The sequence below is a fragment of the Lutjanus erythropterus genome, chromosome 10, assembly GCF_056507025.1.
Source record: "Lutjanus erythropterus isolate fLutEry1 chromosome 10, fLutEry1.hap2, whole genome shotgun sequence".
Taxonomy (NCBI): domain Eukaryota; kingdom Metazoa; phylum Chordata; class Actinopteri; order Lutjaniformes; family Lutjanidae; genus Lutjanus; species Lutjanus erythropterus.
Window position 1 is genome coordinate 25,864,618 of NC_139326.1, and position 15,923 is coordinate 25,880,540.

Genomic DNA, 15,923 nt, shown 5'->3' on the forward strand with positions numbered 1-15,923 from the left:
GGAACTATTTTCTTTCTACCAAACTACACCCACCAACGGTATCACCATGCTAGCTAGCTCAATGAGGCTAATGTTACAGCTCAGCCAAGAAGGATGCCATTTACGTTTATATCTTAGCTGACACAAGCACCAGTCTCTCGTCCTTGAGTGATATCCTGCTTTCTTCTGTGCAGCAATATGGTTGGTCGATGTAATACGAAAAGAAAATTACCACATAAAGTTGTTCACAACAAGGTAAGGGGATTATCTTGAGTAATGTGAATAATTTCTGGAAAGAGACGTTGCTGTTTAGTTTTTCAAATGATTTTTTTTATGTCCTTGTGCACCTCATGCCGAGAGCCATCAATTTTTGTTATATTCAAGAGAAGACAGACATCTCTGTGGCTGCTATCTCCAAAACTCAGGAACTCGCACCAAAACAATTTAAATGAATAAACAGCACTACAGGCAAGGAAAAATGTAGTTCTGACTTTGGCCTGAACTGCCTACATTAACTACTTTAATGAAAGAGCCAGAGAGAGAAACAAAGCAAGAGATGGGCCAGATAAACAAAACCTGAAAGCTTTACACGGAACAGAGAATAAAAAAAAAAATACAAGATGAAACATTATGAAGAAAATAAAAACAATCCAATAAATCTGGCATCTCTGTGATTGGATCTCTCTGAGTGATACTGACGCACATTGATATCCATAACCCTCTCAACAGCCCTAAGGCCAGATGTTGAATATGGAAAACACTTCCTGGTCCAGCTGTGGATCATTTTGATGGGCAGGCTGTCTCAGAGCTGTGTGCTGGACCCAGCTGGAGGGCTGTCTCTTTAGTCTGTCTCTCTTTCTTCTGTTTGATGTACTGTGTTGTTTCTGTTTTTGCTGCCTTACAAAAGAAACTGTGAGCTGCCAAAGAGAGACAAAAAAAGAAACTGTAAAGTAGTCAGCACAAAAATTATAAGACAATAAAACTCACTTTCTCACTCACATCAAGTACACATTTTAAGTAGTTTTGTACCCTTCATTATTCCACTGTTTATTCTCCTGATTAATGCACAGTGTTGATGTAGTAAGTACATAAGTACATAAGTACTAATAATTTGAGACCACAGTTCAGTGTTGGATAGATCAGACAAAACAGAGCACTGAAGGCCAGTTAATCTTGAAACTCTATTGTAATTCATCCCATTTGGGCCCCCCAAGAATTATGTGGATGTCCTCATCCAGTTTGGGCCCCCCTGCACCACTGGTTTCCCTTATAGAGCCCCAGCATGCACTGAGTTTGCCTCCAAGGCAGAGATTCCTACACTCCTTCTGCCAGCGAGGACCCACAGTTCAAACAATGCGATCTTCATCTGAGTCTCATGAAATCACACCGGGGATTTGGCTGTGTTGGGTTTAACCTGTGTTGTGTAATTTCAGAAATACACTTTAGGACGAACTTTAAATACGTTTGACAGCACTGACATGACTTTGATAAACCCTGATTTGCTCTGGGGATCAGTCTGGTGTTGCTCTGCTCCTCAGGTTGTCTGGTTTTGGTCAAGATTGTCATAGTGTGTTTGTCAGCTATCAACTGCAATGAGAAAGAAATCTCCGTTTTGTGATTTCTATACATGGTGTGTTTGCACTGTGGAAATGTAGTATGTCTCTTGCAAACAGACTGGCACACACCCCAATTAGGGTCCATGGAGTCATTAGTTTTTTCAGTTACACTTTAAATCTCTTAAACGATGATGGCAGTGCTTAGTTTGGGAGTTGCCATGAAGTGTTCACAGAGGAATGGGAGGCTATTTTTAGGTCAAGAGTCATTAACAATGAGTGAAAAATGCTTTAAACATGCCAGGTTGTGTTGCAAGAAGAATATTGTGGGAAAATGTGGGGATTTGTGTGTTGTTAGTTGGGTGTTAAGTATTAAATTAAACACCGGCTATTTTGATAATCTTGATTTATGAGTTTAAATTGTTTTTCTTTTCTTTTTTTTCTCTGATTGATTCCAGCTTCTTAAATGTGAATATTTTATCAACTCTGACAGTAAACTTTGGGTTATGGACAAAGCAAGACATGTGAGGACGTCATCTTGGGATTTAGGAAACACTGACATTTTTCAGTATTTTTTTATTTTTTTATACATTTTATAGACTAAACAACTAAGAATCAATCAAGAAAATAATCAATATTTTAATCAACAGTGAAAATAGTCAGTAGTCTCAGCCCTAGTGTGTGCCTGTCTGCCTAAATGTGTTTGTGTCTGTCCTGTCTCTGTGAGTCTGTCTTAGCACCTCCATGTGAGCTCCTCTGTTTATATGTACAGTTTTTACTTCTTGGTCAGTCTGCTGTGAAACAAAGCTGTAAAAGTTTAAATTAGATCTGAAAAGACAACATGGGACTCCAGTCCTCCCATCTACTGTTTTACTGCCCTATGACTCCAGAGACGGTGCAGACATTCAGACTTACTTACTCCTATAGACACCACAGTCAAACCAAACAGTTGCATTATTGTTTCACATAAAAAAGAAAACATCTGTTCTCTGCCTTTAAAAGATATAAATTTGCATGAATGTAGTGTTGCATAAAATCACTTTTATGAATGCTGGAAAACATCTAAGAAGAATTACATGCTCTAAAAGTACAGAGACTGTTCATCCATTTTATGACCTTAAATTATGTGAAATTTGCTGTGCCACTGGATGTATGTGTTAAAGCAGTAATTCTCCTTCATGGATGTCATAAAAGATTTCCATATAACGTATACAATTACAATATTTTACTGCTTTTTGTCTAAAACATATGTCTTCTCAACCCCTTCTACTTGCATTTTAATGGACTTTACATATCCAAACTAAAAAATATCTATAGCAGCACTATGTTCCACTTGCTGTGCCTGATATATTTATTTCTATGCTCGTAATCTATTTTCATACGATTCTTTTTGTTTTATAAACTTTATTTAGTCAGGTTAAATGAGGTGTAATTGGTCCTAATTGGTGAGTATTAAACTGTACACCAAAATACATGTGTATTTGCAGGTTTTTAAATGCGGCTAAACCTGCTAAAAAATAGTTGATTAAATCCTTTCCCATTGCCAGTAGACCTGTTTGGCTTTTTTTTTTTTTTTTCTAATGTGCAAGGGAAAGCTTCATGTCTGTGCAGGAGAGAAGAGAAAAAGGCCTTTTTTATAATGTGTTCAGCTCTCAGTATTTTTCTAGCTTCTAAGTGAATCTCTGTGGTTTGAAGTTGAGTTTCTCTCCTGCGTTGCTGTTTGTACTTTCAGGTACCTGCTATGTTTCACTGTTTCATGTTTGGTTTCAACTGAATTGCAGTTGTGTTAAGCTACTGCAGATGAAAATCCAACATTTCCTGAATTTGCTGCTTCAAAATAAAAGCTTTTAGATAAAGAGAATAAATAGACTGTTTTTTCACGATTTACACTTGCTCAACTCAAGACAAGTGTGGATCAGTTAAATACACACCAAACAGCGCATGTCTATGGAAAAGGGGCAAAAGAATTGCAGTACATAACCTATCACTGCTGATCGAAGCTAGAGCCAATAAATATCCATGTCACCTGGGAATGAATGCAGATTGTACCCTTTCCCACTGAAGACAAAAGCCAGATGTTTGTGGGTGTTAGAGGGGTTTTTGTCCAGTGTAAATGGGGCTTAAGTTACAGAAGTGCTTCTCCCCCCGCTCCTGTTCTCTGTTGGGGAAGTTTGATGCAGTGCTGCTGACCAGCAGGCTTTTGGAGACATTGCCTCCTTTCTCCTACCCTGGTTGGGTTTAACTTAATGTGCCTGTTTCCTCTCATGCTCTGCTTTTAAGACTCCTCAGGGTACCAATCCACCGCTGTGTGTTTGTGTTAGAAAGTGAGCCACTATAAAATGTGCTTGTTTGTTGCTATGTTACCACAAAAAACACAGCGGCTATACTGCATGTTTAGGCATTTTACTCCTTCCAGAATAGCTATCTTAAAACCTACCATACAATAGAGATATTGACCTGAATGTGAAAAAGCTGGGTTCTAGGTCAGGCCAAGTCGGTATTGAGTACAAACTTCCCATCAGATAAACAGACAAGAGGCAGAGAGAAGTGCAAGAGCCTCTTTTCATGAAAACCACAGTGGTTTTGTACCCTCAGGCTTTTTGTCTAGCCATATTGATCTACGGCAGGGGAAAAAGAAGCACAAATATTACAACAAATATATAACAAAACCCCTCTTTTCCAACATGGCCAACATGATGTGTAGCTTCCCAACTCGTTCTTATCCCAAGGTGTCTCATATTGATGCACAAGGTACTTTTTAGTGTCTATATGTGATGCTGACAAAAAAGCCTTTTTAATACACAGTTAACATTGTGAAATGGTTGCAGTGTGTTTAGGTTAAAGCCCCCAAACTACTGAGACAATATCTTTGTTTGATTTAAAATATGTTATGTGAAGTGCGCACATAATGTTATGCAACTTAAAAGTTTTGATAACATTGAATTTTGGTTTCACACAGGACATGAACCTCAGCCCCCTGGATGAAAGTCCTGTGTTTGTCCACCCACCTCCCACAATGTAGACTTTCTGGCTCTTTATACTACATCTAAGGGGGAACTTACTGTCAGGCAAAGGTTGTCAGTTGCTTTAGGTCATAAACTTATGGTTAAGATTTTTTTTTTTTTTTTAACTAGCTTGGACTATACCATGATCTTATTGCACATCTGCAGAAATAATTCAGAAAGACAGTTGACAATTCATGTAACACATAGGTTGTTGTAGTGTACAGATTGTTGAAAAATGATGCAAAGCTACCTGGGCGGTGCTGAAAAAAGAGGTAGAAGTAGAAAGACAATAAAAGGAAATTCCTACCCAGGCCACAGCCTGCTCTGCTGCAGTCTGGCAAGAGATACAGAAGTATCTGCTGCAACAGGCTTAAGAGCAACAACTTTTCTGACTGTGAGAATCCTCAATTTATCCAATGCATTCCACCATCGATAAAAGTTTATTCTTTTCTTTTATTATTTATTCAAGGGTGGGAAAATTGTGAGAACAGGGGGATGTGGAGTGCCCCATGCTTTTCTTAAGCCCCAAAATGGCAAAATCTGATACCTGATGCGGATGGCTTTGCAGTGCCTTGAAAGCCTGGTGCGTCTCATACTGACAGTAAAGGGAATCTTGTGCGTGTGTATGAAAAACAGAGGAGTGTGACAAAGTGTCAAAGGTATTTGATAACCTGGGCTTTCCTTGAATGAGAAAAAACAAAGAAAACACAATTGCTGACAGAAGAAATTCAACAATGGAAGTTTTTCTTCTGCCTGTGACTGTGATTGTCCACAACATACTTCGAATTTCCACATAGTTGATTTAACTGACTCATGTTTTTGTAGTGAAACCACTCTTGTTTTAACATATCTTGTTCCTTTGGTCTGGTCAGCATCAAAGCTTCTTTTAAGGCTCTCATGTGATGTCATACTCAGCTGAAAGGCCTGTCGAGGCCTCTGTGCAGGGAGGTAGTGGATAAGGAATAGGGAGGATCACATACACACACACATGCACACACAGATAAATAGACATGGGCATGAAGCTCTATCTCTCTCTCTCTCTCTCTCTCTCTCACACACACACACACACACAACACACAGACCTACAGTACTTGTGATCTGTGGGTGACCCCTGTCTCTTATGGTCTTGCCCAGTGTGAGGACTGATAAAGGGAGGCAGACTCAACTTCCAGATCTATTTAAAGGCCGGTTCTTGATAAACTCACACCATGGTCTTGAAATAGCAGAGAAATCACACAGTTGTTTTTGGATTTAATCACACCAGCCAAGGAATGTTACACCAGCTAGTGAAATCAGAAGTTACGGTCTTTGTCCTCTCATCATCTGTCTTTCTCTCTTTGACTTTGTCGGTACTAAGAACAGCCTACACTGACCACCACTACACACATACACGCTCTTACTTACTGTTGACACCCAAAGGCTGAACCACACATGGCAATAATTCTGCCAGTCACTCTGTTCTTACTCGGTGCCCTGGCATTCTCCTCCTGGTCACGCTGGTCTGTCTGCTTCAGTTTAACGTAAAATTACAAAAAACCCCGAAACCACAGCAGCCCACTCCACTCCACTTTCCCCTTTTTCCTAATAAGGCACAGAAGAAGAAATAAATATATAAGGGCTCAGAGTGTGTGTCCCACCTTCGGGAATGACGACTGCATACATTTTAGAGGGCTTTGTTTCAATTACCATTATCACTTTTGTTTAAAAAACAGTGACCTCATCCCCGGGAAAGAGGAAAAAAAGCAGTGAAAGACAGGAAGGAGTAGGAAAGGAGAGGAGGCGAGCTAACAGAGAAGGATGGAAAGGTGTAGAGGTGGAATTTTTTTAAAAAAAGGAAAAGAGGTGAGAAGAGAAAAAAAGAGGAAAATAACATTTTTATTAGTTAGGACTGAAAAAACAAAGTTAAAGCCATGTTTTAAGTTAATGGTTCTGTGGGGCGCAGTTGTGCCTGCACATAAATCAGGCTGCTAAAGTCCCTGATTTACACAGGGAGGGAGGAAGTGTCTCCCTCAATGTGAATCATGTCTGTTGCTGGATCCTTTGGGAAAGGAAAGATAAGTGTGATCTTATCAAAGTTACATCATTAACACACACAGATGCACAGACACACAAAGGCATATCTTATCACAGCATCATTTTGGCTCTTCTCCACTGTATTTTCCATCATTCTGCTATGTTGTGCTACTACTTAAAGTTAGAAAGAAGGAAGGGAAAAAGAAAGAACAAAAGCTGAGTTTGAATGATTTCAAAAATGACAAATTTAAGGATCACCTGATTTTTCAAACGTTGGTTTTATTTAATATTGGCTTAAAGTGTTTTGACTTTATTTGGATAAAATCATTCCCATTTGTGCTGGGCAGGAATGCAACAGTCACCACTAAAACATGCAAGAACTGCCAAAAAATGTCTCACCAAGACAAATTAGGTGCAAATCTGAGATAAAATCTCAGCTCATTAAAAAAACAGACTGGAACACGACCTAAGTAGAGCTCTGGTAAAGAAAAACAAGACATCTATCACTGTGACGATCAAGTTTAAGTTTTTCACTAATATAATATTCAGAAACATCCAAGGTGCAGTTAATCTAAAAATAGACCTGGATACATGTACTGCGTCTACTCTGAGTGAGTGAGTCAGATTTGCAGGTGTAGATGCTGCAGAGTGTATAAACTGGTCCTTATAGTCTGTGTTATTGCACCACCCTGTAACTTTTCCTGGGTCAACCCGTCAGTTGCTGTCACCACACCCTGTGTAAAGCATCAATGTGTGTGTGTGTGTGTGTGTGTGTGTGTGTGTGTGTGTGTGCATGTGTTTGTGTGGGTGTATTTTAGCCAGGCTTTGTTTGTTCACCCCTTTTAATGATTCTGTCATTCAAATCGCAGCACACTTCATTAGGAACTGCTTTATTCTGAAATACAACGATGTGTGTGTAGCTGTTAAAAGGGCACCATGCAAAATTAAATAGCATATAGCAGTGAGGTTGTACATTGCAACCAAACAGTGCGTTGAAAGTTTCCTTTCCCTTTCTTTTCTTCTTTTGTCTCAGTTTGAAATCGTCTGTCAAATGTCAGTGGCTTGTTGGTTTGTGGTTTGCATACCGCACTTAGGTTTTTTTTGCCCCTAGATGGATTGATTGAGCTATTTCTATATGCTAATGGCAAATTTCCTGCATCATGCATCCAGTTTAAGCTCAAATGCAATAAATCAACATATTCAGGTAAAAAAAAAAAACACAGACATTACCAGCACACTTTTCATGAATCCCACCTATGATTTTCTTATATTTCTCTGAAAGAAAACTAGAGAACATTCATGCATGAGGCCCAAATATTTGGACATACAGGTACAATTGCAAAGAGCTATATGTATGCATGCATGTAGTATGTTGTATTCGAGTAAACAAAATGGCATGACTTTATGAAAGGTCACACACATGAAGACATTGTGTGACAGAATCACTTCCACTTGTAAAATTCCTTCAGACATGTATAGTTTAAATGTGTGTGCTTATTTTCATGTGTGTGGCTGTATTTGTGTTTGTATGGTGCAGAGTGTGTTATTCCGGTGTTACTAACAAACCCCAGTCAGCGTCACCTCCACCTAAACTACTCCCACCTTTCCAGACATAAAATCACACACATACAGGCAACAATCTCTTATTGATTCAGTATGGCTGGTTGCTTGCTGGTGATGCTGATGGCGTGTCGGGGCACAGCCCTGGAAACATCGGTCAGTGATCTCACTCGAGTAAGAATAGACCGGAGAGATTAAACACAAATGCACAACTGAGAACATAGAACAGCCGCGAGGCCACGGATGATTTGAGAGCAGATGAAGAAGAGGTGGCAGCCTCCTCTTCATGACAGATCAATTTACTGTGATGCACAAATGCAGGGGAAACTGTAAAAAGACTCGAAGCAGCATAAAGTTGATATATGGAGGCACTTTAAAACAGAATAGGTTGTTGGAAAGAAGACTTGACAAGAAAATTAAACATTTTATAGAACAGTGTGGCCCTTGTTCTCCTGCTTGAACAGTGCAGTATACAGACGAGGAGATGGAGATAAAAATCCACAGAATGATGGAAAATAACAGGAAGGCTACACTATAAAATGCAATTCAAAACCACACAAAATTGACTCAAATATTGACATCCAGTGTTGAAATCGCTACAGTTTTACAACAGGCAGTTTACAGTATTTACTGCAGGGCTGCATGGCATTATTTTAATTTTGTTTGAAGATGTCTTGCTGTTTTATTAATTCCCTGTAAATTCCAAAAGAGGAAAATTGTTGAAGAGAGTGGAAACAAAACAGAGAAAATGTGATACCCCATGAAAGCATGTTGACAGTGTTATACAAGAGCTTTTGTATCTCCCCAAAAAATAATTTATTAGGAAAACATTAACAATCAGACCAAGGAAACTAAGCAAACATGCAGAATGTTTTATACTCACGCAAACCCTGATGACCAAACAGAAAAAGAAGTAGAATAAATATTACCGTACTTAACAAAATATGGAAAAATGTTTAAGAACCACCACTGTAACCACAGCATGCACTCGGATGTGGTGAGGTATCAAAGCAAAATCCAAAATAGCTGTCACCACAAAGAATTGCTGGGGAAACTCACAGTTACACGAACAGACCAATCGCAATATAATATAAAACTTCCACTCCACGAACATGAAGCAGAGTAGAAGAAGCACAGACACGCAGAGCCTGACAGTAACATGCAACATGCAGAGTTACTAATGGAAACACGGAGAACAGAGACACGTTTTTTTACCAGCTGCTCCTAAACAACCAATCACATTAAACACACAAATGTATACATGTACAGTCCAGCAAATGTTTCCATGTGGCGTGCAGGAGGTAGACATTTAACATGTGTCATGTTTGTCACCGTCACACTGTCAGTGTCTTTATTGCATCCACTTACACTCTGACCCTCAAACATTTGAGCTATGGAGAAACTTTCCTGTCGCCAAGTGTTTGATATGGCGGTGTAATGTCCTGTTGTTTCTCTGCTTTAACCCATTGTGCTTTTTTCTGTTGAAAGACATTTTTTTTTTTTTAAATTACCATACTCTGCTCACCAGTGAAAACACATTCAGAATAGGTTCAAAAGCAAAAGTTTTTTCCACAAACTGTTTGAAGACATTGATTGAACATTCACATTTAGACCAGATTTTGTTGGGGTTTGCAAAAGTGATATTTTTTGATTTTCTACAATATGCAAATAAAAGCCTATGCCGTGACATATCTTTATTTGGCAGTTATCAAGATGAAAAAATTGGTTGGTTATACGATATACAGCCAAATCAGTATAAACACAATTTTTCAAACCACTTTCTTTAAGGCTCAGTTGATGCTGACAGCTACTAGGAAGATCAACTTGGAACGTAGCAGTTCTCATAAGTTCTCCCAAGGTCATTCCAAGTCCCAGAAACATTAAAACCTTTAATAAAACAGCAGGTTGCTTGTTTAGGAGCCTAAAATTACCTTTGACTGTGAAAATCCCCAGAGAAAAGGTTTGGAGAGCCTCTGAGTTAAATTAAACTCTGCTTCTCATTCACTTTTTTTCCTCCCTCTCACCATATGACCCCAACACATTTCCACGTTGCTGTTTCCAGTTATAGCTGCAGTGTAATCGAGGCTACAGCGCACAGGGATGACGGTGACATGTTTGAAATACCTACTTGATACCCTGGTGGTCTCCCTCATACTCTATGTGCCTCACACATGTCCATGCCTTTGGTTGCGCAAGTGAGATCATTGCTGTGCTCAGATCAGCTCTGATGTCAATGAATACTTTGGTGTTATGCTGATTGGGTACTTGTTAGACTGTTGACAGTATCATGTGTCCAAGGAAGCCCACAGGGACTGCTCAGGTATTGGGAGAATTTAGTCTTCAGGGCTTTCTGCCAGAAAGGCTTTAGGAAGTCAGGTGAAACAGAGATGTCCAAAATTTTTGGACATGTACATGCGATCAGGGACTCCTGAGTAATTTTTTCTTTGTTCCAGCATCCAAAAAAATGTGATAATAGTTAAAATATTCTTTCTTAAGCCAGAAAAATGACCAATTTAACAAAATCTGAGCAAGTCAATAAAATCAGGCAGGCAAAACGCTCTGATTTTGAAAAGCTGCTGGTGGGGCATGCAGCCGCGTGGAGGACAAATAAAAACTTTGGCACAGTTGTGATGTATCTAGTGGAATCAGGAGTTACAGGTCAGGGTTAGGATCCCAAGGGAAACCAAAAATAAATTTTGACTTATTATTTGTAGACTTAATTAACTTATAATTTTCATTTTTCTTTTTGTTATTGTCAGTTTTTGAGGGCAGTTTGGTCAGGTTTAGGCAACAAAAGTACTTGAGCCGTCAAGGCATTCTGTTAAGGCAGTATGTAATCCAATTTTCTTTACTATGACTGTCAAACCATAACCATCTTTAACCATCCATATCTCAGAGTAATTTATCAGTACAGCATTCTGGGAGCAATAGACAGGGAGGCTTACTTCAAGGCTGTAAAGTCCTTACACATATTTAGCCTAAACCTGTTTATATGTCCTTTAAACTTTGCTTGTCCTCTTGGTGGGACATGGGAAGTACACCAAGCAATTTCTCCCAGAGAATTATATCCAGAATTCACAGGTATGATGTGAGTTGTCATGTGACTGCTAAAAATAGAAATTAGACTGTTTCCCTGAACTGTTGCTGAGGCAGGTCAGGAGAGCCCTGGATTAATTTTATGGCATGATGTTCTTGTGCTTCTGGTGTTAATATCATTTAAAGATCTCACGTCTCATGTTGAAGGAACATGATGGCGAGATCAGGACACTGTTGACAAACCAAGACTACTGAGCAATAAGAGGCAGAGAGGGTACGGCCAAGCGTACGAGTAGCTGTATCTGTACGCTGATGTGCTTCTAGCTACTACAAGGCTGTCAGTTCAAATTTACGGAGGTGAAGGACATGAACCTCCCTGAGGAAGTTTCTGGAAGGGCCGTTCTGAAAGGAATGCAGGGCTGCTGACATTCACACGTCTTCAGTTACTACACGGTTTATTTAACCTTTCATTTATGTTAACTTGTGTATTTTTCTCCTTCATATCACACTCAACAATGTTGTGATGCTCTGACGAACCATTTGAGTTACATTCATGTGTTCCATGTGTGTTAATTTGTTGCTGTTGTTATTGAGGGAATTCACCATTTTGAAGCAGCAATGTGACTCATATTAATGTGACTCAATAATGCATTGTCCTTTTAAATACCTTAAACCAGCTGGGTAAACTAGGAATGCCATAAACAGATGAAAAAATATCTAATATATGTTTAATTAAAATTCACATTAGAATAAATAAAGGTAATATCACTTCAGAGTAAATTTATCAGTGTGGATAGTTGCAGTTGCATGTTCCTCAGATGACCTTTATGGGAGCTCATGGCTCAAACTGGCATCAAGAGTATCAAACACCAACAGTATCAGATGGATATGAACCTTTAAACAGACTAAAAACAGCTGCCGTCAAAAGCACACATACATTGAAAGAGACCACAGTTTTAATCCCTAGCAACTTGAGTTTCATAGTTTTTGGATTCTGTCGCAGCTGATGACAGAAACTTCTTCATGTTGTTTTTTTTATGCTGAGAGAAGAGAGCTCAAGTTTAGTCATAATTCACCATAACCACAGTTTCTCTCAACCGTGGTAAGATCTTACAGTTTTACAGTCTGGTCTTAGCAGTTTTGAATGGCTCTATAAATATCAGTAAGTGTGCTTTTGAAAAGCTGTGCTATTTTACCCTCACTGTGTTGGCTAACAGCCACTTAAATCCATAATAAGACTTCTTTTTGAGATATTAAAAACAGACATTTTTCAGAGAAAATATTGAAATGGAGAATAATGATGGTTGAGCAATCATAACTCATGCACTTTCTCTTTCCAGGGCCTCCAGTGTTCCCAAACCTCCTCCTGTGGCACCAAAGGTACTGTTTGTCTTACAGCATGTCACTGAAAGAACAGAAAAGTATATACACTTGAGTGCACAGCATGTCTGGTTATAGGTACAACAAAATCATAAATATTACTGTTCAATTAAGGCAAGATACACCAGGTGAAACATCTGATTCTGACTTGTTAGATACTAGGGCTGGGTATCGTTTAAAAAATGATGATACCTGTACAAATACTAATAGCCTTAGACTGATACAGATACCATTAGAGAACTTTATTTGGTACCTTTTTGTGGGGGTTCTTCTTTGTGAAGAACGCTTGTGAGGAAAACAAATAATAGTCATTTTTTTCTAGATCATGGTACCAAAAGGATTGAATGCAGTATCGTGGAGAAGTTTTGACACTACTTAATACTGAGTTATTTCAATCAATACTTTTAAAGGTATTGAGTACTGATGTCTAGCTCTGTTAGATGCATTTTATGGTCTTAATATTTTAATTAATTCTTTTCTTAATTATTGTTTACTGTTTAATCAAAGTGGCAGTACACACATACAGTATGCAGCGGCTCCTGGCTCTCTGTTTCATTCTAGTCTTTGACTTGTTGTTCAGCCATGGATGTTTAGTACCACTCCTGATTTTGTTATATTCTGTGCAATGACAATAAAGGCTTTTTATTCTATAGTTAAAAAGTGTTGAACCAAAGAGTCAAAAAAAAACATTTTAAGTGATAATATGCCATTATAATTACCATTATTCTAAAAGCATTTTATTTTCATTAGGTCTTGAATGCAGAATGCAGAAGTTTTGATCATTAAAAAAATCTAATCTCTTTGTAATTGTCCAACTGTGGGTTCACTGTAGAAAAGAAAAAAGAAATCTGATATGATCAACGTGATATTAAAATGTAATTGAATTAATGCCGGATTCATTCATTCAAAAAAAAAGAATTCACCTGATGTACCATGTTTTAAGTGCTTAAGTGAGTACTTTTTCCTAGTTACTACACCCTTCTGAAACGATGCCACAAACACATTTTTACTGCATGAAAACCACCTTTGATTTATGTTACTATGTTTTTATTATGTTTCTACATTGATTTTTTTATACTGCAAATGAAACTTAAATATACTGATGTGTCCTTGTTCACAGAAAATTTACAGAGAATAAATGAATTGACTAACTATTTTTAAATTGAATTAAACTGAATTATGTAGACAAATCATGAATCCACGAATCAGAACCTGATGAGCATCAGTATATTGTGTGCTGTGTTGTGATGTGTTTTTTGTTGCATGCTCTTCTCTCATGCCGCTAGGACAACAGATCAGACATCATAAAACCCGTTGCCCTCACCCATCCACCTCCGCCACCCCACCCTCATCCTCACTCCACCAGCCCCTCCACTGTCCCCTACAACAAACCCCCCAGACCTTACGGGGGCTGCGGCACAGAATGCCCCCCTTCACAGTCCCCTTATTCTCCCTTCATCCCGTCCCCATCCTCTGCCTTCACTCCTGCCTCCTCCCACACCAGTTCTCCTCCTCCTCCTCCTCCTCCACCTCCTGTTTCTTACCCATCCTCTCCGTCCTCCTCCTCCTCCCCCCCTGTCCTCGTTCCGCCCCAGCCATCAGTGTATAACACACCAATCAACCTCTACTCCACTGAGAACGCATGTGAGGTGGCCATGGGGCAGAGGCGGGGCCTGCTGGAGAGTCAGGGCGGAGCCTTGCCTTTGCAGTTGAATGGGTGAGTGGCGTTCTCTCCAGTCAACCAAAACAATCAATCAATTCTCTGCTTCCTCTGCTCTGGTTTTGTTCAAGCTGTTAAATGTTTACTGTTTTTCTCTGTTACTTTTGGCTGTGCCCTGAAAGTTTCATACAATTTCAGGAATATGAAAAGTCGTGTTGAAATATATGTTTAATGGATGGACAGTCTGTTTAAGGTTTTTTAAGGTTAAGCCCAAAAATAGGCGATTGCAAATAGTTTTGCATTTGATATGTTATACATGCTGTGTATGTTTGCTACGTCCAGTAAATGAACGAAGTAAACTCTCAAAGTGTCAAGAAAGGAAATATTATTACACCTAATTTTCTTATTAAACAGAAAAACACTATGTAAATGTTCTGAGTCCAAGTTTCTCTCCTTAACCAAACTAAGATTACTCATCGTAAAACATACTTCATTTAAACAGACAGAAAAAACAAAATAAAAAGAATATTGTAGCTCTCCAGGCTGTTTTCCTCTCACTAGTTCTTCAGCTTCTACCACTGAGTGAGAGTCTATTATTATTATTAAATAAAATTAAAATGACAAAAGTCTCCCCAGGAATTCACCCCTCCCAAAAAAGCAATAGCCAATATATTCATCCAGTTACTCAACCGTTGTAGCCAGCAGCGTTTATTAGTGGGTGTTTGTCAGCTTTAGAAAAAAAACAGAGGCAATAAAAGAGGCAATTTCTTAAGCCTCTGCTTAGTTTCTGTTTAAAATAGATAAGTATATACTTTGAAAATAATGACACATATATTTTTTTGCAAAGTTTTTTTTTTTCCAAGCCTCTTTTAGAGTTACTTTTTTCCATGCATCCTGCTGATCAGGCTTGCCAGAATCCAACTGGGAATCTCAAAATCTTGGAAGTGATTCTCAGAGTTCTTCCACATCATTAAATCAGACTCACATGTCTGTCTGTGTTTTATTTAGAGGAGAAAAACATTAAAAAAAAAAACACAGTCAAATACTGTACTGCACATAATATGGAGATCTATGGTTCGAGTTAGCAAGACAAGCCTAATTATGATGCCTCTGTTCATGAGTGTTGTTTATTACAGTGTTGAAATGTGTCTCAACTGTTTTGGTTTCCATTTTTTTAAATGCCGCCAAACAGAAATACTGTCAAGTTATTTGTATACTGTGTCATGTTAGAGAACTTCAACTACCAGTCAGGAAACACTGATATGTAAGCAAACGAAGTGGTTTAATGTACCATTTATTTACTGTAGAAACTTGAGAAGGGGAATTCTCTACTGAGAGACATTTAAAAGCTTGGTTCTTGTGATGGAAAACTGGAGAATTGATTGATTTTGAATAAGCTTTCCAGGTCCCGTTAAAATAATGAAACATGTTGGTCTCTGCTTACATAACATTTTTAGAAAAGATTAGAACTAAAGTCACAACAGAAGTATACTGACAAAATAAATCCATTGCATCTTGTCTGTATGGATTGTTTGTAATCATATCAACACATGTCAGCCTTTTGCCAAGAAACAAATCTAGAAATGTAATGATTAATTGATTAGTTGTCAACAATTAGATAAATCACCAGCTATTTTGATTAGTGATTAATTGGTTTCGGTATTTTTTTAAGGAAAAAAAAGTCAAAATTCTTCTTCTTCTCACAGGAGGCACAATATATGTTAAAAGTGAAATGTG

General features: G+C 38.4%; 1 protein-coding gene across 1 annotated transcript in view; it reads left to right on the top strand.

The window, feature by feature from the left end:
* The window catches only part of pdlim5a (PDZ and LIM domain 5a), an 83,376-nt gene that overhangs the window by 36,679 nt on the left and 30,774 nt on the right, over positions 1-15,923 (top strand). Inside the window, exons 4-5 of the mRNA XM_084728792.1 lie at positions 12,487-12,526; positions 13,813-14,243. Coding sequence (XP_084584918.1) covers positions 12,487-12,526; positions 13,813-14,243 — 471 coding nt within the window. The remainder of the gene's footprint in view (positions 1-12,486; positions 12,527-13,812; positions 14,244-15,923) is intronic.